Below are 25,975 nucleotides of genomic sequence, written 5' to 3' on the forward strand. Positions count from 1 at the left end.
AAAGGTGAGTAACTTGGCAGATGATATTCAAAGAGTTCACCGTGACCCGTTTGGTTGAAGGAAGTTGGGGAAGAACCAGAGGAAGATGCTAATTATTTTTGAAACATACGTTCTCAAAAGAGAAAATCCTCAGTGAAACACTAAAGGTAGGGTTCTTCAGTAAAGATGACTGGTCTTTCTGAATTAGATCAGACATTGCCAAGGTGACTCAAGACAGACCGTGGGAATTAGGCCAGTTAATGTCACAACTAAAATCTCTATTAGCGACAGTTCAGATGCGTTTTCCCGTCTCACTTTGGATTATGCGGGAGAATAAAATGCACAACATCTGCGATCCTAAAGAAGCGGAATGCCTAATTGATCAGATTCGAAAGCAACAAAAAGGCCACAAGTAAAACAAAACAAAGTATATTTCTCACTCGCAGGAAGAAGGGCTCAAAATGACAGGATCCTGTCCAGAAATCCAGAAAAGAAATGGGAGGCTTCTCCTGGTGGGGTGAGGGCAAGGGCAAGGGTAAAGGGAAAGAATCACTGAGAAACTCTTTGAAAAATAAAATAAACATAACACAGGGTGGGGAGCAAGTTAGGAGGGAAAAAAAAAAGTCAAAAATGTGCGATGACAGGGGAGATGAGATCCCGGAAAAGGAGAAAAAGGTTGAACGTGCTGGGGGAGTTGTTAGAGAAAAAAAAAATCAATTATGAAGAAAATTAATATATTATCATGGAATGTAAACAGTCTTAGAATAAAAAGATGCAGACAGAAAATGATGGAGTACCTGAAGCCAATAGACAGTGAGATTATTATATTACAAGAAACCCACCGCTTACAAAATGAATGGGCAGACAAAATTAAACATCAGAAGTGGGTGGATATATCTGTATGCGCAAACCAAGAATGTTGCATGAAAGGAGTGGCAATCCTTTAAAAAAATCTCTTAAGGCAAGAATTGACTCTGCAGAGGTGGACGCAAAAAGGAGATGGGTGATAGTTAAAGTAAGGATTTTAAGTACCTTAAATACAGTGGTGGGCTACTATTGGCCTAACATAGATGGTTCTCAGAAGCACTCAGGCTCGAGAAACAATCTTGTAGATACATACAAAGACAATGGCGCCAAAATTACGACCTAACACAAAAAACTAAATATAAACTAGCACTAACCAAATATAAAGAACTTATAATTTCAGAAAAGAGCAAATACTATCTTAATCAAATTGAAATATCACATAACTCCAGCAAACAGCTTTTTCAGATAGTAACCAGACTGTCAGGACCCAAATCCAACCCCCCCTAACCCCCACTCAAACACTCTCCAATTCCTTAGCCACATTCTTCCAAGAAAAAGTCAGCCACTTATATACCAACTTCGCAGCTAATCTCTCTACCATCATCCTTACCGCTGCTCCCATCCATTTCACCAACACATCTAAGTCCATCCTACCTGGCACCACAAAGGACATCACCCTTCCCACTCTTTTGGAATTCACCCAAATTACACCAGATCAAATCTTAGACCACATTTCCTCCATCAAATCGGGATCTCCCAATGACCCATGACCCCGCTGTCTTAAAACTGATACCCAAGATTATCGCCCCATCACTAGTCAACATCTGTAATTTAATGTTCACCACTGGAATATACCCTTCCATCTGGAAAAAAACTGTCCTCAAACCTCGTTTAAAGAAACATAACCTCGACCCCACAGAAACGAAAAATTACAGACCAATCGCCTGTCTTCCTTTTCCCGCCAAAGACTTTGAAAAAGTAATAAACTCTCAGTTGTCACATTTTATCTATGAAAACAACCTCTTAGACGACACGCAATTTGGCTTCAGGAAGGGCCACAGCACCGAGACAGCCCTCCTTAAGGCCTCAGAAGAGATCAGAATGATACTCGATTGGGGAGGAGCCGCAGCTCTGATCCTGCTGGACCTCTCAGCTGCATTTGACACGGTCGATCACAGCACTCTTATCGACCGTGTCTCTGCAATAGGTATAAAAAATAAAGACGAAACCCTTCTCCATTCTTTCCTCTCTAATTGCTCCCAATCAGTAGCCCTAGGCAACTTCAAATCCCCACCCTTCACCCTCCCCTGCGTTGTCCCTCAAGGATCCTCGCTAAGTCCGACCTTATGCAATATATATGTGTCCGACTTGGCGAGGGTCATTAAGTCTCACGGTATGTTACTCACCACATAAGCCGATGACACCCAGCTAGTACTGGAAACACACAATGATGGAGAAAAAGTTGCAGCAAACTTTCAAACTATAATCCTCGCAATAAGCACATGGATGGCTAACAACTGCCTAAAGCTTAACTCCAAGAAAACGGAGGTAATGATCTTTGGCAACTTCTCCCCTAGCTGGTCCCCACTATGGTGGCCAGCAAACCTGGGCCCACCCCATCCCCCGTCACAAAAGTCAGAAACTTGGGCATCATTTTTGATGACAAACTAACATTTCAACAACATGCCAACAACGTTGTCTCCTCCGCCTTCTACACCATCAAAATAATAAAAAACTCCTACCCTATCTCCCATCAAGTGCCGGTAGAACTCTTATGAGCACACTAGTCATGTCCGAGGTGGACCACTGTAATGGCCTATTCCATAACACCCAGGAAAAAGTTCTAAACAAACTGCAAATGATGCAAAACGCAGCAGCAAGGATCCTGACCAACACCCCCAAATTTAAACCCACATCCAATATAATACGTAAACTCAACTGGCTGCCAATCTGAAGCCGTACTGAGTTCAAAGCCCTGTGTATCGCCTATAAAGCAGTAAATAACACAGGACCCGAATTTTAAAAAAAACACTATGCCTTTACAAGCCTACCAGACCCCTACGCTCTTCAGCAGCTAACCTGATAAACGTACGCAGAACAAAAAAATCATCTAGGGGCGACAGAAGATTCACAGTCGCAACAGCTCGACTCTGGAAAACACTCCCCCTCCACATTAAGATTGAACCCTTCTCTCCTTGCATTCCGCAAACAACTCAAAACATGGTTGTTTAACCAATAACACGCCAGCGCCTACTCCGCCTCTTAATCAACCGTTCGTTGCGCCGAGGGTATGGGTATTTGCGCGCTTAAGAAATTGCACGAATACAAATAAATGAAGAAGGCTGTCAACATGTTTATTATAACTTTACCCTCTCTTTCCCACAAGTTTGTGGTGAGGAACAGTTTCACAATTGCCCATTCATTTTAAATTTGTCATCTCTGAAAACATTGTAAATAGAAAGAACTGCATAGAAAAACTAGATGCCATTGAGCAACATATTCATTTTTATATGTCTAACCAGCAATTCCTTTGGAGCTTTTTTGTGATGTGTGGATCGTCTGTCCCAGTTTTATCTCTGCATCCACAATATTGAACCTTCCCTCTCTGTCTTTTACCACACAATATCTGTGGATGAATTTTCTGTAGACCTATGATTTTTCCATCTCCAGCTTATTCACTCCTTCCAAATTCCAAGACCCATACCTCAGGTAGTATATGCAACCGAATTAAGGATGCATATTAATCAGTGACTCCGTAGTCTTCACATGCAGCTTCCATTCATCCTCCCTGACTGGACAGTTTTGCTTCCAAAGATTTCAGCCTCAATAAGTATATTGTTTATGCCACATCTACTGAGATTACTTCCTGCACACAGCAAGGCAACATTGGTCTTGTTAAAAACACCCATCTTTGTATAAAGATCATCAAATTCTACTGGATTGCTCATTAAAATGTCAGCTACAATATGGAAAACACCTTCATCACAGAAAATTGGCAGTATAAGCTGATCTTCAAGTTGAGTAAGTACATTTTGGAAACTTTTTAGAGCTGTGTATACTGTTGCGGTGCTTGTGAAAGGAGATGATGTTATTTCAACCTTCTTTAGTGGTCAGAGCATGAATTCCAGCCCAGGGAGGAACTGGCACTTCTTCATCCTTCAGTCTGCACCAAATATGCAATATGATAAATTCAGGTAAATCAGCACTGTGGACCGCAGCATCAGGTAGAAGAAGATCCATGCCTTCAGCCACTTTGAAACTTCCAGTAGACTGGGATGTGTTCATGGTGGGAAACCACTTTTACAATGCAACTTTTACAACGCACTACCATTACAGTAAAACTTTTACAACGCAACATCCATTACATCGCATGCCATTACAACGCAACCATTACAACGCATGACACTACAACACATACCAAACAACGCATGTCATTACAACTCAGTCATTACAACGCATACCATTACAACGCATACCATCACAACGCATAGTACCCTTACACTATCCAGCACTTATCCTACTGTTGCACCCCCTGGAGTTAGAATAGTAATTTATACACCTACACTATCCAACACTTACCCTACTGTTGCACCCCCCTGGAGTTAGAATATAAATTTTTACCCCTACACTATCCAATACTTACCATACATGCATTGCACTGGTATACGTTGTAATGGTATGCGTTGTAAAGGTAGTATGCGTTGTAATGGAATGCGTTGTAAAGGTAGTTTTTAAAAATTCGTTGTAATGGCATGCGTTGCAATGGAATGCGTTGTAATGGATGTTGCGATGTAAAAAATGCGTTGTAAAGGTATGCGTTGTAAAAGTATGAGTTGTAACGTCATACATTCAATTGTGCAACACTTCAAACAGCCATATAGTGAACACACCACACAAAAAGGATCCCACACCAGGTTACAAAAATAGAACTTACTTTGATAAATAAAACAAGGCCAAAACAGCATAAAACCAATCAGTAGAACCAGGGATGTTCAATTTTAAAGATTTTCGTAAAAATAGTGTCACAAAGTGCCAACTGTGGATATCTGGTTTCGCCAGACCAGAACAAAGTCACCAGTTCAGGCCTACCACGATGAAGTGTGGGCTGGCTACAAAGATCCAGTTAGGCCCGCTGCTACCTTAAATATTGGTTTGTGGAGCATTGGGAGGATATGAGTCGAAGATGCATCATGCATCTGAAGCTATGCATTGGTTTTTACATGCGGCGAGGCTGTGATGCGAGGGCCTGAATTATTGTTGAGGATCCTGTTAACAGGGCTTGCAGTGCAAACTCCCATGTTGAGGATACCGCACACAGTATTGGCAATGTGTCAGTTCCAAAGAGATGCAATGCTGAGATGCAAGTCAGAGTTCTCAAGGCTACCGTCGACGAGGGATGCAGCCGTTCTGAAGAGTTGCGATGTGGGTCTTTGCGACGGGTCCAACCCGCACAGCAGAGGCTATACATTGGTTCTGCTTGGGTTTGCACAATGCAGCAGAGGAGTTGAGTCGGTTCCATTGGATCCACAGAGGACAGTAAGCATTTTTAGGCCAACTTCCAAGGGTCCAGGACTGGGGTGGCACCACTTGGCAGTGTAGACTCACAGATGGCCGAGTCCATTTGTAGATGCAAGGTTTTTGGAGGCCTTGAGGATTCAGACCAGGAGGCCAGTCAACTAGCCCTTGAAGTCACTCATGGTTCTGGGTTCAAGAAATGCAGGTCCGTTCCTTCTCACAAGACAAGAGGGCAGCAGGCAGCAGATCAGCACAGCAGGGCTGCAGTTCCTTCGGAGTAGCAGTCCAACAGAGAGGTAATCCTTTCAGCAGGGCATCTGTTCTTCTTCCTGGCAGAATACCAACAGGTCCAGAAGTGTACTGAAGAGTTGGTGTCTGAGGTCCAGTATTTATACACAGTTGTGCCCTTGAAATGGGGAAAAGCTTTTAGAGCCTTGCCTTTGAAGTGCAAAGGTACCCTGTCTTTCTGGTGTTGAATCCAGACTAACTACATGGGGTATGCAGCCTTTTGTGTGGAGACATGACACAGCCTATTCAAGTGTAAGTGGGGCTGCGCCCAGCTCCTCCCTCCCATCCTGCCAGTGATGGCTCATCCAGTCACGTCTACGCTCCCCATTGTGTGTAGATGTCTAGGAGGAATACACAAGCCCATTTGTCACCCACACCCAGTCATGTGACCCAGAGACGGAATGCATAAATGGCTGGACATAGGGGGGGAAGTGGAGGGCTTAAAGGTCCAGGATACAGGATCCATAAGTATCCAGTGTGCTGTATCAGTAGTGACAAACCACTTCTCTGCCCCTCTCCCACACTGAATCAACATTCTGCAAACCTTTTGTTACCTAAGGGGTCCGTAGTTTACCGAACTTAGGTCGGGTTTTAGATATCCCAGGTATACTTTACTGTGAGGATTTGATTGTATGATTGGGGTACCTTTTGATAATGCTACATACATTTTCCCCAGCCACAAGAAGATTTGGTTTCATTATTTGTTCCTGAAGAATTGTAGGTGTGGGTGGAGCTTGCAGAGTTTGACTCTGTGGAATTCCGCATAGTTACCAAAACCCTCTGCGAGAATCCGTGGAATTCAACTTGTGGGTAGAGTAGGCCTGTATGACTGTGGGTACCATCCACGTCATGATGATGGCTACCTGATAGCACCATACAAGCTACCTGTTCTCTCTATTCAGGTGTCCTTATGTAATCAGTGAAAAGGAAACCGCTCTGGCTAGATATATTTTCCGGAGATACTTACTGACTAATCATGCTGTTCAGAACTTGGAAGTTAAGTGGGGCGGAGACTGACACTTCTCACTTCTCTGGGCCTGAGTCTGGGTGGGGTAATGAACATGGACACAGATAGAGCTATTGGGATGGTGCAGACTACTGCAGATCTAAAGCCCAGAATCGAGAGAGCTGAGGAGCTGGGGGTCAAGGCGAACAGACTACGGTGCTGCCAGTAGTTATCTAATGTGGGATGCGGACAGGGAGTCACAATATTTACTCGTTAGATAGGCCACCTGGGTGTCAGGTATGAAGCATAGAAGCCCTTCTACACGTCATCTTGACGGCCTTGGGGACAAACGAAACCAAAAGGAACTGTGAATTGCCGGAGACATGAGTTACATATCGAGAGTGTTGAGATTGCAATATTGCCACTTTGAATTCAATGACAGAATCACTGACAGTGCAGATAGACTATCCAAGCTGTTTCTGAGTAGCGGCTTTTGGAGATGGGGGTACCTTGTGTTAAAGGAGATGAGAAAGTGAGTGACAAATGTAAAAGGAAAATGAAAAATAGGAGAACATCAATCTGATAAAACAGTGGTACAAAAACTACAATGGAGAGACACAGTGGTGTTGAAAAATACACTATGGCAAAACATTAAATTAATTATTATCACAGCAAAGTTATTATCACAGCAAAGTTACCTTCCCTGGATCAGCGGAGCTATGCTGTAGTGCCGCAGTTAGAAGCGTTACAGGTTTCAGTGCAGTTTTTCAGGCACATTCTAGCCCCGTCCCCTTTTCGGACATGACAGTGCATCACCCAACAAGGCGCACACTCCTACCTCCTTCCTCCTTTAATCACACTCACAGCTGAGTTTCCTTTTGTTCACTGCTTCCTTCTTTTGGGCACTCCACTGATCTTGCAAGCTGCCGGGGGCTGCAAGGGTGCGGTCATGGTACCAGGCAACCCATTGCTATTGCAGTAGGGCTGCACTTGCAACTGAGCATTTGGGAGTACAGAGCAATAGGAGGGTTCAAGAGGGCTAATCAAAGATTTTTGGGCTCAGATCCTCTGCAGAGAGGCATGGCGAACAGTGCGGTGAATGCGGGGTGGACACAGTAACACAAAGAGGAAGCCCAGTTAATCACAGATTTTGTCTGTTTCGAAGCATGTCATCAGCACCCTGGGTCTGACCAGAAAGTGTATTTGGCAATCCATTCATCAGCTTCCAATTCCAATTCTGTCCGCTGAAGTGAACACAGCACAGGTCCAATAATGAATTGGAACTCTAACTCAGCATTCTTGCAAGCGAGTAGCACAGGGGTGAGCAGAGCACACAGGTACACTCCACTCAACCAGCGGTTGCAGAGTTTTTGTTGACTTCTGTGTTCCAATCAGAGTGCAGAGTTGGCAAACTCCACAAACTCGGCAGGCAGAGCAGAGTTCGCCGCCCCACCCAAAAGAATTACCCAGATTGATAGCGACACGAGGCAAGAAGCATGTTGACCTACACACACACTATTTAATGAGATGTTGAGACCATTACTTCCACATTCAGCCACCCATTGCCTTTTAATCATAACAAGAGAAACCACCCATTAAATTTAATTTGGTATCTCCTATTTTTAAAACCACAAATTCACATTACACCAATCTACACCTAGAGCACCTCCACCCTACACCTCAAATCGACATCTCTTGCTCAAAAGACCTCCAGCAAAGAACCTCCCCCGAGGGGCCCCTCAGGCATCGCAGCACTGGCCCAACAAGGGGCTGCTGATATGGAAGCATGCAAAAAGAACAACTGATGGACAGAATGCTGATCAATGTCAAACATTCACCCCGGTACAGAGATCTGGGCCTAAATCCATTGTTATTTTGCTCCCCATGCCATTCCAGTTAAAACCCAGCCATATACAAATCAGTTTTGACCCTGTTACCCATGGGAAGAGTCTAGCTCGAACTGCCAGGCCAGGGCTTCCCTGGACCGGAAACAAGCATACTGGGACCAGTTTCGGGGCATCACCCCTCATCAGCCAGGCTAGCTTGACTCCAGTGGCAAGGAGTGCACTGGATCCATGTCTGGGCATACCCGTCCCACTCGGAGTGACAAATGCAAAAAGAACAATTGATGGTCAGAATGCTGATCAATGTCAAACATTCACCCCAGTACACAGATTTGGGCCTAAATCCATTGTTTCTGTTCCCCATACCATTCCAGTTTAAACCCAGCTATATGCAAATCAGTTTTGACCCAATTCCCCATGGGATCAGGCCACCCTGAACTGCCAGGCTAGGTCTTCGCTTGTCTGGAAACAAGCATCCTGGGACCAGTTTTGGGGCATCACCCCTCATCAGCCAGTCTAGCTTGACTCCATGCGGTGCACCTTATGCAGAGCTCGCGGGGTTCCGAAAAACTTTTCCCACACTTGCATTCATCAACTTCAAGTTGGCGAGTGTGGAAAATCCACCTCTTGGGGAGATTTTTTCTTATTCGCGATCGTCAATATCAAGTTGGCGAGCGTGGAAAATCAATCTCCCGGCGAGATTTATCAACGCAGGCAGGCAGATTTCTTATTGCGAGTGGTCGCTTATACTCGCGACCGCTCGTGTTGAGAAACTGACCGTTTGCTGCAGCTCGAGTAAAAATCTACTCAAGAGGCAGAAAGGAAGCAGCGCCCTCTTGCGCTGTGCATGGTGCCGTTCACGATGATGGCATAGTGCAGGCAAGCACCTGCCACTAAATCACCGTGAACGGCATTTATCTACAGTAAAGACACTCCACTGCTTGCGGAGCTCTGTGTAGCGCAGCAGAGTTTTTTTTGCACTTAGCGGAAATTCCGCTTAGCGGAATTCCGAAAACTCAGCCCAGGCTTAGGTGTAATATGGGGATGAGGGCCAGATTTAAGTTGGCTGATGGGCTACTCTGTAGCAAACAAAATATCCCACTTGCTGCACTACAGTTCATCATATTCTTCTATGCACTGTTGTTTTTGTGTCACAATTCTTTATTGAAACAAAATCACACATTAAATACACAGTATGAGACAAAGAATGGAAACAGTATTCAATACAATGCAATGAAATGCTGGGGTAATGGGATTGGGAGAGAACAATTTAGATACAGAATTATCATATTCAAATTTCCCAGTGCTGCACATGCGATGAGTACTAAAGAGCCATTGGACTAAGGGTCCACGTATGGGAAGGGGAGGAGAAGAGGAACTGGACTACCAGTCACTGAGGGTAAGGGGAGAGGGGGAGGACATGTCTCTAGGATCCAGATGGGGTGAACAGCTGAATCGAGGGTTGGGGGAATGCGTATAGTTGTAAAAGGGGGTCCCTTAGTGTCGGTCTAGTGAATTCCATAGCTCAATGCAGAGAAGAGCAGAAAAAGTTCCTAGCTGGAAGGTGGCTATGATGGTGGGAATTGCAGTGGTGGCTCGACGGGTTAAGGGGGTCAAGATGGCTGTGTGTCCGGAGGGAGAAAGGCGAGGAATGGGGGGAGGTAGGGGGGGCAAAGTGGGCAGGTAGGGGTTTAAGGAAGGGGGCAGGAGGAGCATGGTGGGAGGGACATTGTGGGGACAGTAGAGGAGGGAGGAGGAAATAACCGAGTGAGCGGAAGGGAAGGGTGAGGAGGGGATAATGGTGGGGGAGGGCTGTGGAGAAGAAAAAGGTAAGGTGTGCATTGGGGGTAGAGGTTAGAGGGATGCAGTTGATGAGGCTGGTGGAGGACTACACAGGGTCTCTCAGGGATACATCGAGAGTTACCAATACTCCCAAGGATGTATTACCCTGGAGCAAATAATTCCGCTACCACCAACAAATGCTTATGCGGCTTAACCTTTTGCAAGCCTAATTGAGGCAATCTTTAATTATTCAGGCTTGTATCCTTACTGTCCTGATGATGATCCTACTTTTTTTTAAAAAGGATCAAAACATCGACTAATGTAAACATTAATCGAATCTGATTAAAAAAAGTGTATTTACTGTTTCCTCATGCTTGTTGGAAATACTGTTCTTTTTAAGGACTAAGCATTTGCAAAAGCCCATGTGAAACAAAGCAGTCAATGTTAGTTCTGTAATAGGAAGTAAAACTTTAACATGCACACTTGTTGCAATCTACTTCGACTTCTTAGTTTTATATTTTCCCGCAGTATGGTGCAAAGTACATTCATATAAAGTAAATTATTGTGTAATAAAAAGTGAGGTATTGATTTTATGTGATGACTTTGCTCAGAGAATCTGCTTTTTTCTCCATATCATTAGTCCATTCTAAAGGCATCAAATATCGCTGAATTTGAGATTGAAAGTTTAAGATAGCTATCCATGTTGCTTTGTCAGGCACCAAACACCATTTTCCAAGCAGTCATTTACTGCACATGGAAAGGGAGGGTATGGGGGGACGTCTGAAGCATCGAAGCGGGAGGAGGTTGTGAGAAGGGAGAAATCCTCTCACTTTGATGTCAGAGAAAATACATTTATGCCGCCTGTCAAAAACCGCCTCTGACACTCCATGTGAGGAGATAAGAGAAAGAATTAAAGCCTTGTTTTACAGAACTCCACACTTGAAACATCAATTGCTCATGTGAAATGTTAGAGAAAGGGAAAATTAGTCCCTAAACAAATGCTAAAATGGAACAAGTGCAAGGCTACAAGAAATGGGTCACTGCTCCATGGGAGCATCAAGCGACGAAAAGGATGGACAAATAGGAAGGATTAATCACTTAGAATCAAGGATTTTTGAGGACACTAAAAGAACCAAATGAAAAACAATGATCAGGCTATAAGCCTACAAAGTATATTTAACATGTCTCGAAGAGAAAGCGCAAGCATGGCTAGGCTCGACCTAAAAAGGGAGGAGGTCCAGCGCTAACATTTTAGCAACCTTCCAGTTGTACAAATGTGGCACTGGGGGGTTGCGTTCATAGATCCCCGTCTGCCTAAATATGCCTGTAATAGTCACTTTGATTGTTGTCTTTTGTGGTGCCACAGACACAGGCAATTTTTAAAGAGAACCAGGAGCTGGTAGACTCAATGTGCATCTTGAGAGAATCATCACTGGATGTGATGGTATCCTACAATGGGGAGGAGAACCTTTTTAGTGTGCCACTGCCAATGCCTGAAGAAGAACTGGATGTAGGTGGGTGTGTTGATTGACTCTCTGCTGTGCATACTTTAAATGTAAAATGTAAATGTCAAGGTATTTGTAGAGCGCACTGTCACCAAGCGGTTTCCTGGCGCTATTACTCATACCGCTGAGGAACCCATCCTGGCTTTCCCTGTGAAGTGTCCACTCCTGGGCACCGCCAGGGTGAAGCCAGGCATCCTAGCGCTGTTGGGGCCGGTGTGGAGGTTAAGCAAGCTATTGCCCAGAGTTGCAGCATGGGGCCCATGATTAGAATAGGCACCGAGGCGAGAATTTTCAGGTCCGAGGAAATTGAGCCCAAGACCCACCGAGGCGGGAATTGAACCCTGGTCCCGGGCCATACCTCTGCATCAGGGTCTGCCGCTCTAACCATTGAGCCACACTCCTACCTTTAACAGAGGTAGTGGTGCATGTCTAAGGGAGGTCCTTACAACTATGGAAGCTGGTGGTGGGGAACCAGTGCCACATCACTCTGAGCAGGTATAATAGGGGGTGTCATGTCAGTGTTTTTGAGCCAGCTTTCATACTGATAATCACTGGCTGGTCCCAATCAGGGCTGGACTGGCCATAGCAGGCATTTCCCCGGTAGACCGCAAGGGTGGGGGCCGGATTTGGGCCCCCTGGGGGACCATTTTTGTTACCGGGGGTCGGCAATATTGGCCCTCCTTAACAAAATCGGCCAAGTCCGGCCCTCGCAAACTGCTCGGCTGCACTCTCCCTCACCCCAGGGAGGGGTGGGGGAAGGCTGAGCAGTTTGCCAAGGCCGGTTTCTGTTCCCAGTCCGTCCCTGGTCCCAATCACATTCCCTTTCCGGAATTGTAAGGCTTTCAGAAACTTTTCTTTTCTCTTGTCCCTCCTGGAAGGTCTCGGACTCAGTTGGGTTCCAATCCATGTCCAGATTATCAGAAAGTGGGTTTGGAGATTATGGTGGTGCACCCTTTCTTTTTCTTGCTGGAGATCGTAAAGCCAAATGGTTCACTTACATCTTGCTCACCAGGAAGCTCATCCTCCTGTTTGCTCCTACTTCAGGAAGAACTGTCACTGGCTGTGGCTCCTGTTGTCCATTTTGCTCAGTTTCCTGCGATGACTGGGAACTTTGCCAATGTGACAAGTTCAGCTCAGACTCACTGCTCACTGCCATGAGTGCATTGACTGCCTCACTAAGAGAGATGTCATTGGGCTTATGGTGGGGTGGTGCCATTGATGTGGGAGTGCTGCCCTCAGCTTGCTCCCCAGGGGATGGTGCAGCAGGTACACCACGTTTCTTGAAAAAGGTGGAGGGAGGCATGCCAGTGGTGGCAATGTGCTTCTTCTTCTACTCTTCATTGGCAACTTTCTTGGAAGGAACACATTTCTTTGGAGCCAACTTCAAGCTCTTTCAGTTGGCACTTAGCTGCAAAATCAGAAGCTGCTAGAGGAGAACTGAGGTGATGTGTTGTGATGTTACTTTGTGGCAGTCTGACCGTAGTGTGGATGATGGGTATTGTGAACTTAAAAGCAAAGAAACAACAAACAATTCAGTGAAATGTGACATTTTTGCAGCTTCGATTATTCATACAGACAATGTAATTTAGTGAGGTTAGCCCATTCCGAAATATTTAACAACAATAGTGTATCCTTTGACCTTTCCAATCCAAACCATAACATATATTTCAAGCAGGATAACAACATACAGATTTAAAAGTTAGCTTTATGTGCCTCTAAGGTGAGACACCTGTGGGAGGCAGAAGGATGCAGGGAAAAATTGAATAATCCCTAAAAGGTGAATGCTGGTGTGCGACTATGGCCTAAGAAACCTATGGCAGGCAGGGTGAGTAGGCCAGGACAATAAATGGAATAATCTTTGAAAAGGTGAATGCTGGTGTAAGACTTTGAACCAGGAGACCTATGGCAGGCAGGGGGTGAAGGCCAGGTAAGAAATTGAATAATCCTTGAAAAGCTAAGTGGTGGTGCTCGCATATGCAATATCACAAAATAAAATGATGGATAGAGTGCAGAAACCTTTCAAATACTCAACCGGAGTCACAGATCCAGGTTCAATCCATCATTATTTTGCTTGCTACGTCATCCCCGTTTGGACTCTGCCACATATGCAATCAGTCTTCACCCTGATCCCCATTTGAACAGTCCAGCCGGTATTGTTTCCGGTCCTCCCTGGTAAGGGAAACAAGCATCCTAGACCGGTTTTGGGGTTTCACCCCACATCAGCTAAGCTAGCTTGAATCCAGAGGCGCAGCAAGCAAGGGACCCACATCTGGGTATACCCTTAGCCACTAGGGCATACACTGCAACATCACAAAATAAAATTTAGGCTGGAGTGTTGAAACGTTTCAAACACTTACCCCCAGTTACTGATCTGGGTTTAATACATTGTTATTTTGCAAGCTGCATCACCCCAGTTTGGACCCTATCATATGCAAATAAATCTTGAACATGCTCCCAATGGGAACAGTCCACCAAAACTGCCAGGCCAGGTCTATCCAGACGAGAAACAAGCATACTAGGACCGGTTTTGGGGTATCACTACTCATCAGCCAGGGTGGCTTGAATCTAGTGGCGCAGCGAGCAAGGGTCCAATGTCTGGGTATACCATTAGCCACCTAGGGTGCACATAGCAACATCAAAAAAAAAATGATGGCAAGTGTGTTTAAACTTTTCAAACACTCACCCCAGTCACAGATATGGTTTAATCCATTGTTATGTTCCTTGCCACGTCACTCCAGTTTGGACCCAGCCATATGCAAATCAGTCTTGCCCCTGCTCTCCATGGCAACAGTCCGAAATGAACTGTCAGGCCAGGTCCTCCCCGGAAAAGAGACAAGCATCCTAGGACTGGCTTTGGGTATCAACCCTCATCAGCCAGGCTACCTTTAATCCAGTGTTTCAGCGAGCAAGTGGTCCACATCTGGGCATACTCTTAGCCACTTAGGGTGCACATAATAACATCACAAAATAAATTGATGGACTGAGTGTTAAAACTTTTCAAACACTCACCCCCAGTTACAGATCTGGGTTTAATCTATCATTATTTTGCATGTCACTTCACCCAGGTTATGACCCAGCCATATGAAAATCAGTCTTGACCCTGCTCCCCATGGGAACAGTCCAGCCCGAAAAGCCTAAGAGATCAATGGCAGGGTGGGGTGCAGGGGAAGGTCAGGTAAAACAAAAGGAACATCTTTTAAACGTTGAATGCGGGTGTGTGCCTTTGGCCTAAGACACTCATGACAATCAAGGGATTCAGGCCAGGGAAAAATGGAACAATAAAAAAAAGTAATTGCTGGCAACTCACTTGGGATTATGAGATATCCTGTGTGAGGCAAGGAGATGCATAGGAAAATTGAAAAATGCAAATAATATTACTTAAACACTATACATACATACTACAATAATCCTCAAGCACATTCAACTGAAATATTCTGCAGCTAGTCCATAATGCTGCAGTACGCACATTGCTGAAGATTCCAAAACACCACTCGGTTTCCTCTGCTCTTGTAACCCTTCACTGGTTACTGGTATGCAAAAGAATTAAATTCAAGTCTCTCTGTCTGGCTCATATAATGATATGTATCAAAAGTCCTCCCATAATCCAGAAGCTGTAAGCTCCCTACATCCACAACAGAACTCTATGTTTGGTTGGTCATAAGCTTTTCATAGCTCCTATAGTTAAGAGATCCAGACATGGGGCACATTCTATTGCCTATTTGGCAGTTAAACTCTGGAACACCCTACCACTTTCACTCAGATTGACCAAGGAAGAAATTATCTTTAGGAAGCTTCCGAACACTTACCTCTTCTGAAGAGCTCATACTGCGTTAGCTAGGAAGGACATGACTTCAGTGATGGGAAACACGTCGGGTAGCCATGCGCTTTATATTTGTCTATCATAGCATAGCATACCATATCAGGGAAAAAGTAAAAACAATTACCAATAAACTAAAGGCATAGCTCTCTTGAATGTCCCTGGACAATGGCTTTGACAACTGGAAAAAAGGATTTATTTAATACACTGGCCACATGTTCACCAACAATGAAGGAAGCATTGACAACAAAGAACACATGCAGGCCTATGGCAAAAGCACAATGGCTAACTACATAAAATGGCCATCATCTACATGGTCAACCAACAAGCAAGGAGGGATGGTCAACACAAAACACGTGCAGGCCTATGGCAAAAGCACACTGACTGGCTGCACAAGGTGGTCACTGGTCACATAGTCAAACAAACAAGCAAGGAGGGATGGTCAACAAAAAACCCATGCAGGCCTATAGCAAAAGCACACTGACTGACTATAAAAAATGGCCACATGGTCAAACAACAAGAAGGATGAATGGGCAGCAAAGAACACATTCAGGTCTATGGCAAAGGCACACTGGCTGACTACACAAAATGGCCGCCAGCTACATGGTCAACCAATAAGCAAGGACAAGGAGGCATGGTTAACACAGAACACATGCAGGCCTATGGCAAAAGCACACTGACTGGCTACACAAGGTGGCCACTGGCCACATAGTCAAACAAAAACAACAAGAATGGAGGCACAGACAACAAACAACCCATGCAGACCTATAGCAATAGCACACTTGCTGGCTACACAAAATGGCCACCTGGTCAAACAATACAAGCTAGGAGGCATGAACAACAAAGAACACATGCAGGCCTATGGACACTGACTTCACAATATGGCCACCGCCCACATGGCATGGAGAACAAAGACAAAATACTGGCCTATGGTAAACATACACACTCAGACTTGCCAGACAAAGGTGGCATGGTAAGCAATGAAGAAAGCACTACCATTAATTCAGCAATGTAAAAACAAAAATTAAGTGAGCTGTAAAATCTTTACAACAACTCACATCCCCCCAAGGCATCAAATATTACCGCACCAAAATACACTTTTTGCAGGAAAAAATGTGAAATAAAAAAATAAACACTCATTTTTTTATGTAATCCAATGGTATTCCTGGTCCGAATGATGTGGCAAACAACATATACCACAGAAACAGTTGCTTTATCTACCCAATGACTACTACTGGTGGAATTGCTTGTGGGCAGACTAGGCCACATGGTAAAATAAATAAATAGTGCAAATTCAACAAACTCAAAGAAAATGTACTTTACTGTGCAACCCTTGGTCCTTACAAAAAAATAAAATGCAAATGCAAAACAATACTCTAGGCCCCTAACGCAACTCCAAGCCACCCACCACAACCAAAATCACATTTTAAAAATCAATAAATGTACAAATATATACTGGTGAATGCCCTTCATCAAACAAAACCATTATACAAAAATGTTTGAACTTACTTGTGATTTCACCAAAACAAAGTGCTTGAAATCCAATATTATATATGCAACAGGAATTACAGACAAAGGGAGTTATCCTTTCACCTTGAAATCCAAATGAAAAGCAACCAGGTTAATAGACTGACAGGAGCAGACAGAAAAATAAAATAAAAAAATGGTTTTTGCACTAAAAATAACTAAAACTGTCAGTTCAAAATGAATATTCACTCATAAAGGTATTTTCTAATTGATTTGGCTGCTTCTTGAGTAGAGAGAATCTGCTTGAGATGCATCCGTGGACACTCGTGTTTGCCAGTGTCACAAAAATGGCTGCAGAAGGCTCTGTGGTGTCCAGAATTTGTGGTAGCACATGGCAAATCTTACTCGCTATCGGGCTGCAAATCTCATGCTTGTGGACACACATGTACCAAGCCTTGCTTGCACCAGCGAGATTATATTTCCACCACACACCGGGAGGTGGAATTTATCAGGAACTCAGCGTTACATGCATAGCGCAGAGTTGCCTGAATTCTGCCAAACTCCACGAGCAGAATTATTTTTCCACCTGGGCCTACTAGGGATGTGCTTCCACTGACTAGTGCCCCAATCCTCCTTAGGGATCCTATGCATTTATAAAGCAATCTCATGAGCTTCAATCAACTTGTCAATACCATCCTCTACAGCAAATTCAGGTACCATACCTTTAGGGATATGGACCCTCTTGTCTCCAGAGGGCACTGCAGATATGCTGTAGATATTCTGGTTATGTCTGACCGAGACAAAGTCACAAGTTCAGGCCGACTGCAGTAGTGCATGGGCCGGCTACAGGAACCTAGTTAGGCCTGATTAACACGATACCTTAAATCCTGGTTTGTGGAGCGTTGTGAGGATCTGTGTTCAAGATGCGTTGCACAGTCGGAGAGATGCATCAGTTCTGAGTTGCAGAGAGGCTGCCATGCAAATATTTACACAGTTCGTTTATTGGTATTTAAATTTTGTTTTGTGTAGAAGAAAACAACATCCTATCTGTTCACAATAATACGTTTTTCACTAAGTTCAATTTAGAAAACCTTCATACTTTGCGGTAAGCATTCTGATGGCTTGAGGGTCTGTTGTTGTTGCATCCCCTCTAGGCTTCAGCATATTGCACCGACTGCACCGCAGGTAGTTACACCCATGGTTACTCTGCATTTCAGAGATGTCCAAACTCATAAGATATTTCTTATAGTTCATCCCCCAGCAACTCCTTGCAAATTCTTACTAGTGCTAATTAAGGTTCAGAGTACCAGCAGTTCTGTTGCCATTGATACAGGACCGCGCCTTTCTTATGCAGAGCACCAGAAATCACTGCCGAAAGCTTCAAAACAATGCACCCTTCTTGAAATGATATTCTGCATACTCTATCATTCTTGACTGTTCCAAGATGGCAGACCAGTATGAGCTTTACTTCTTATTGTATTGTTTACTGACACATATGCCCACCACAGTATGCATATTTGTTTATTTTGCTTTTCTCTATTTTTTCTCTTTCTATTTACATATGTGCCTGCACTACAAAAAATACACCACCTTGTGTTTTTTAAAGGCAAGTAGGACTTTATTTTGACGCCAGGACTCTTCCCCATAAACGTCCACAGAGATCAGACTGATATAGCCTGCAGTGCTGGTCCAAGTGCGGCTCGTGGGAGATGAGATACGTGGAAATTCAGTTTTTAGTGTAGCTTACTTCAAAAGCTTTGAATTACACTATTGGGCAGGTGCACCAGCTACTAAGCATGTGTCTCCTATGCCACCATCTGTCCAAACTGTGCTCCTTCCTAGTGAGCGGCGTATGTGTACGTAGTGGGCTTGAATGAGAGCACTATAGCCATTATGTTTTGTAAGTGCATTGTGGGGGATGTGTCTGTGTGAATGTAATTCACATTATCTTTTGTGAGTGCAGGGTAAGAGGTCTACAGTTTGAAAGCTGTGCATGCATGAGTCATATGTGGTCTACGGATTGAAAGTTCTGCCTGTGTGAGTGCGGAGTGAGACATACCGATCTGAGTGCAGTGTGAGGGATGTGCGGTTGAGTGGTCAGCAGTGTGAGCGTGTGGTCCCTGCATGTGTGCATGAACTTTACAAGGGCCAAACCTATTGGCTTTGGCAATGCCTTTAGAGTTATGACTTTGAATTGCAGAAATGCAATGCAGGAAGTAGAAATACAATAGTGAGTATATAAGAATTGTAGTGAGTTTTATATGGCAGAAGCAGACTCTGTCAAATGAGTTTGAGGAGTGTCGGGGAAGCTGATAGACTAAAATGTCACCCTAGTGAAGGGTACAAGTCACTTTGCATACACTAGGCCTCATTGCAACCTAGCTACACCACTGGATAGAGTTGCTGTTTATTCAAAATATAGGCCTTTCTATCAAATGTACATCTCGACCTAGTAATGTCACTCGCAAGGTTGGATAGTAATGCACTGGTTGCATTTATCTATATGTAACCTACTATTAAATAATGCCACAGATGGTTGCATTTACCACCTATGTTTCTGACTTCCCTTAAGCAAACATTCATTTGGCCCCTCCTCCTCAATGACTCTCTGCAAGTACTGTGACATGGCCAAAAGGCAGTATGAGCACTATATGAAAATAAATGATATTTAGGCAATCCAGTGCAGTGGACAGCCTGTTTAAAAAACCACATTATTTTTTGATCATGGGAGTCACTTACTCTACTTAGCTGAAATTTCCAGCCATTTATTTATGTCCCAATGTAAATGCATTCTTAATCTCTGTCTGTCTTGGTGCTACTTCTTGACCATTTCATCTTTTGCTCTCTCTTTCTCTATTCAACCCTGCACTTCTCTGTCTCAATGTCTCTCCCTCACATAGACTCCATTGCTCTCTCTCTCACAGGCCCCAAGGTCAGTCTGCAGTGAAAGTTGCCCACTTGGACACAGAATATCTGCTGCCCCCGGACGTCCTAGCTGCTGTTTCCACTGTTTACCCTGCGCTGATGGGACCATCACTAATCAGACAAGTGAGTTCAATCCCTATATTTCCCAAAACAATATAGGCAGTTGAAAAGCAGTTCCAAAATGTATGTATGAGTCATACATTTCACTATGGCAAAGAGTGGATATCCCAGCAAGCCCATGAGATAGAATATGGAGCTCAGGTCAGAGAAATTCCAAAAATCAATGAATATGTACTAAGCAATCAGCAAGGCAGAAAAATTCACAAACATTGTGGTACATGACATTAGCTGCTTAGCTTGATTCCTGGCGATTGAAGTTCTCCAGTCTCAGAAAAGCCTGGAGAGAATTCACAAGGAGACCTAGATTTACTATTCTTTTGCGATGATGCTCACTCAACCAGCACAAACGGCAATTAAAAATTTCAAGTTTTTTTACGCTTTAAAGTTGATGGTAGATGACCTCTCAATCGCTTTGCAGAGCATAACGCTAACCCCCTGTTGATTTCTGCAAAAGAGGCATAAGGTGGTGAGAAACGTGCAAACACCACTAGAATTTAACAAAAAATATATCTACCACTACAGTGCAACCTTGCTTTCACCTAAAATCCAAGTGAGACATGAAGCAGTAGCCAAGTATGAGGACAGAGTGATCATGTGATTTCCCTTAACAATGTACCTGTAATAGTCCCAAAATACCATGTATATGATAAATACACAGGACCGGCATCTTCACATTTTACTGAATAGAGGAATGAGATTTAAGACTGAGTTCCTTTCATAAGATTATGAAACTGGAAGGTGACTTACAATATCCTTATCATGAATGGCACCATCTACTTTCCTATCAAATACTTAAATACTTGCCAGTAGGTAGTTATAGTTAGAATGTAGTTTTCATAGAAAGAACAGTTTTTTTGTTGCCAACAACTTTTGCATAGTTTGAATCTTCGCAAACTTTTCAAAACTAGACTGCTGCTCACTTCAGCTGCTGTCTTGAAAGTATTGAGGTGATCCGTCAAGTAGGGGCTGAGAAAAAGGGGGAACTAAAAAGCATTTTCCCCATGTTCATTCCCATAGGGAATTTTAAACATGGCTACAGCCCAAACTGCTGGTCGGAATTTCACCAGATTTGGCAGAATGGTAGCTGTTGGTGCAGAAAGCAACCTTTTTTTAAATGCTGTATATCCATTCAGTACTTGCTGGGCTATTTAAAGAAATTTCCAGTTGCATATATAGGGACGTGGTGGATCATAGACCCATCCCAATCGTGTGCTGAGATCTGATTGGCTGCCAACACTTTAAACCAGGAAGTGTTGAGAGTCATATTGTGATTTGGTTGAACCGAGTCACGTCAAAAAATGTTAAAAAAAGAAAAAGGAGTAGGGTAGAAACACATTGACCACCTTGGCGGTAGTTCCACAGGGACCTGCAGGACCAAAAAAGCATGAAAAACAAAATCTGCGGGATTCGTGCTGGATCCACAAATCCCCCAAAATGTTATTTAAAAAAGAAAGAGTGGTCTCCCGCATTTAGTTTCTAATCAGTCCCTGGGTATGCAAGGTCCCAGGGGCAAGTCCAAATATTAGGAGAAGTCACACAGGGCCCTCTCTTTTGATCCCTAAAGCCCCAGGGACCGCCAGCTCCCTGCTTCATTTTTCATAATTGGTGCGTTTTGCCTGGGGACAGCCTCCTCCCTAGAGCAAATGTTTGAATAATGCGGGGGGTCCACATGGTTACCGCTGCAGCTGTCACCTCCACCGCGTTTCAATGAATTTTTAAGGTTTTTTAATTCTATTTCCAAACTATAATGTCCGTTTAACCTTTTTCCAGAGAATTTCTTAGGTTTTGAAAATGCTAATTGCTAATGATAACGTCTGTGTAACTGTGGCGGGGTTGCAAGAATAGGTCTGAGGCCAGGTCTGTGGATATATGGTTTTATTTTCACAAAAGTACGCTTATGCCGTGCGGACAGTTTTATGCAAGGCAAAGGAAGAGTGGTCTGTCTTGCCGGGACTTCTTTGGCTCTTCTGTTCCTGTTCTCCAGGGTCGGTTCTCGCTGGGTGGGCGGTCTTCCTCTTCCGAGGCGGGTAGGGAGAAGGAAAGAACAATACTGTCAGGACTATGTCCTCTTTTCTTGGCAGTAAATATGGGGCCGGGGAGTGAAGGGACACCACACACTCAAGTGCCTTTTGAACTTAATGGAAAAAGGAACACTGGATTTACCAGAGCGTCGTGTCAGGTGCACAATAAAACGTGAAGAAAACAAAATAAAAGAAATAGCGGCAGGTTACAAGCAGGGTCTGCAGGCGTTTAACCTAGGAATTAGGAGCTTCCTTCCTCCCCACCCACCCCGAGACCCGGTTCCGTACCTGCAAAAGCCACGCTCCTCCTGGGGCATGGCTCGGCGAATCATGGGGACGTTGGCCTCTTGGCACAGCTCCGGTAATCTCGGTTCTCATACCGGATCCCGAGTTTCGTTCCTCGTTTCCTCCAGCCACAGGAATGCTTGCGTCCGTCTTCCGCACACAGGTGTCAATGCACAACAACTTCCGTGTTGCATCCATCCTTATTGGCAGAAAAGCACTGATGTCAGCTGGGGTGTTAGTTCATCTCCTTCGAAGCCCCAGTTAAAGGAATTGCAGTCCTTTTCTTTCTTTGTCAATCTCCAAGGGAAATACAGTGGTGATTTTCAATCGTCCTGCTGCAGAAAGACAAGAGGGGTAGACAGAGGCTCTGGAGACCACCAGTTTGTATATAGTTCAGTTCTCTCGTGGTCCGGACCCACCTCGTCACAGTAACCTCTGGTTTTTTTCAGTTTACGCATGTATATATATATATATATATTCTCCAACGTGCCCCGGAACTTAGAAACGCCACTCCACAAGGATGGATTACAAATCTTTATTTGCTCACAACCACGCTAGCAGCCCCAACTGGTGTAAATCCCTGACGCGTTTCGTTGCGCCTGCAACTTAATCATAGGGAGGGGCCAACAGCAAAACCCGGTCAGTACTCCAAATGCTACTTTCCATTTTTGCATTAGCTTTCCAGTAAGCTGAATGCTGGGATTTGGAGTTGATTCTTCCCTTCCAGTAGGGTTCGATGGTATTTGCTTCACTCTTTTCTGCCCTTTATCATTGTCAATGTTTCTAGCCCTCCAGTGGGCTTCGAGGCTGCTTGCATGGTTGAAATTAGGCAATCCTTCGTGCTGACAGGCTGTAATGGTATACAGTCTCGCAGAGCTGAATTCAATTTTCAGACGGTGCGTTTCCCGCGGCTCGGAGCCTGCCGCGTATTATCCATTCTCCAACGTGCCCCGGAACTTAGAAACGCCACTCCACAAGGATGGATTACAAATCTTTATTTGCTCACAACCACGCTAGCAGCCCCAACTGGTGTAAATCCCTGACGCGTTTCGTTGCGCCTGCAACTTAATCATAGGGAGGGGCCAACAGCAAAACCCGGTCAGTACTCCAAATGCTATTTGTCCATTTTTGCATTAGCTTTCCAGTAAGCTGAATGCTGGGATTTGGAGTTGATTCTTCCCTTCCAGTAGGGTCCGATGGTATTTGCTTCACTCTTTTCTGCCCTTTATCATTGTCAATGTTTCTAGCCCTCCAGTGGGCTTCGAGGCTGCTTGCATGGTTGAAATTAGGCAATCCTTCGTGCTGACAGGCTGTAATGGTATACAGTCTCGCAGAGCTGAATTCAATTTTCAGACGGTGCGTTTCCCGCGGCTCGGAGCCTGCCGCGTATTATCCATTCTCCAACGTGCCCCGGAACTTAGAAACGCCACTCCACAAGGATGGATTACAAATCTTTATTTGCTCACAACCACGCTAGCAGCCCCAACTGGTGTAAATCCCTGACGCGTTTCGTTGCGCCTGCAACTTCATCATAGGGAGGGGCCAACAGCAAAACCCGGTCAGTACTCCAAATGCTACTTGTCCATTTTTGCATTAGCTTTCCAGTAAGCTGAATGCTGGGATTGGGAGTTGATTCTTCCCTTCCAGTAGGGTCCGATGGCATTTGCTTCACTCTTTTCTGCCCTTTATCATTGTCAATGTTTCTAGCCCTCCAGTGGGCTTCGAGGCTGCTTGCATGGTTGAAATTAGGCAATCCTTCGTGCTGACAGGCTGTAATGGTATACAGTCTCGCAGAGCTGAATTCAATTTTCAGACGGTGCGTTTCCCGCGGCTCGGAGCCTGCCGCGTATTATCCATTCTCCAACGTGCCCCGGAACTTAGAAACGCCACTCCACAAGGATGGATTACAAATCTTTATTTGCTCACAACCACGCTAGCAGCCCCAACTGGTGTAAATCCCTGACGCGTTTCGTTGCGCCTGCAACTTAATCATAGGGAGGGGCCAACAGCAAAACCCGGTCAGTACTCCAAATGCTACTTGTCCAGTTTTGCATTAGCTTTCCAGTAAGCTGAATGCTGGGATTTGGAGTTGATTCTTCCCTTCCAGTAGGGTCCGATGGTATTTGCTTCACTATTTTCTGCCCTTTATCATTGTCAATGTTTCTAGCCCTCCAGTGGGCTTCGAGGCTGCTTGCATGGTTGAAATTAGGCAATCCTTCGTGCTGACAGGCTGTAATGGTATACAGTCTCGCAGAGCTGAATTCAATTTTCAGACGGTGCGTTTCCCGCGGCTCGGAGCCTGCCGCGTATTATCCATTCTCCAACGTGCCCCGGAACTTAGAAACGACACTCCACAAGGATGGATTACAAATCTTTATTTGCTCACAACCACGCTAGCAGCCCCAACTGGTGTAAATCCCTGACGCGTTTCGTTGCGCCTGCAACTTAATCATAGGGAGGGGCCAACAGCAAAACCCGGTCAGTACTAAAAATGCTACTTGTCCATTTTTGCATTAGCTTTCCAGTAAGCTGAATGCTGGGATTTGGAGTTGATTCTTCCCTTCCAGTAGGGTCCGATGGTATTTGCTTCACTCTTTTCTGCCCTTTATCATTGTCAATGTTTCTAGCCCTCCAGTGGGCTTCGAGGCTGCTTGCATGGTTGAAATTAGGCAATCCTTCGTGCTGACAGGCTGTAATGGTATACAGTCTCGCAGAGCTGAATTCAATTTTCAGACGGTGCGTTTCCCGCGGCTCGGAGCCTGCCGCGTATTATCCATTCTCCAACGTGCCCCGGAACTTAGAAACGCCACTCCACAAGGATGGATTACAAATCTTTATTTGCTCACAACCACGCTAGCAGCCCCAACTGGTGTAAATCCCTGACGCGTTTCGTTGCGCCTGCAACTTCATCATAGGGAGGGGCCAACAGCAAAACCCGGTCAGTACTCCAAATGCTACTTGTCCATTTTTGCATTAGCTTTCCAGTAAGCTGAATGCTGGGATTGGGAGTTGATTCTTCCCTTCCAGTAGGGTCCGATGGCATTTGCTTCACTCTTTTCTCCCCTTTATCATTGTCAATGTTTCTAGCCGTCCAGTGGGCTTCGAGGCTGCTTGCATGGTTGAAATTAGGCAATCCTTCGTGCTGACAGGCTGTAATGGTATACAGTCTCGCAGAGCTGAATTCAATTTTCAGACGGTGCGTTTCCCGCGGCTCGGAGCCTGCCGCGTATTATCCATTCTCCAACGTGCCCCGGAACTTAGAAACGCCACTCCACAAGGATGGATTACAAATCTTTATTTGCTCACAACCACGCTAGCAGCCCCAACTGGTGTAAATCCCTGACGCGTTTCATTGCGCCTGCAACTTAATCATAGGGAGGGGCCAACAGCAAAACCCGGTCAGTACTCCAAATGCTACTTGTCCATTTTTGCATTAGCTTTCCAGTAAGCTGAATGCTGGGATTTGGAGTTGATTCTTCCCTTCCAGTAGGGTCCGATGGTATTTGCTTCACTATTTTCTGCCCTTTATCATTGTCAATGTTTCTAGCCCTCCAGTGGGCTTCGAGGCTGCTTGCATGGTTGAAATTAGGCAATCCTTCGTGCTGACAGGCTGTAATGGTATACAGTCTCGCAGAGCTGAATTCAATTTTCACACGGTGCGTTTCCCGCGGCTC

The 25,975-nt window shown here is 44.7% G+C and overlaps 1 protein-coding gene across 1 annotated transcript in view; it reads left to right on the top strand.

Moving 5' to 3' along the window:
• The window catches only part of LOC147684549 (extracellular calcium-sensing receptor-like), a 98,704-nt gene that overhangs the window by 64,664 nt on the left and 8,065 nt on the right, over positions 1-25,975 (top strand). The window contains exon 6 of the mRNA XM_086939708.1: positions 19,875-19,998. Coding sequence (XP_086795834.1) covers positions 19,875-19,998 — 124 coding nt within the window. The remainder of the gene's footprint in view (positions 1-19,874; positions 19,999-25,975) is intronic.

Source organism: Lissotriton vulgaris, chromosome 10 (assembly GCF_964263255.1).
Source record: "Lissotriton vulgaris chromosome 10, aLisVul1.2, whole genome shotgun sequence".
Lineage (NCBI taxonomy): Eukaryota > Metazoa > Chordata > Amphibia > Caudata > Salamandridae > Lissotriton > Lissotriton vulgaris.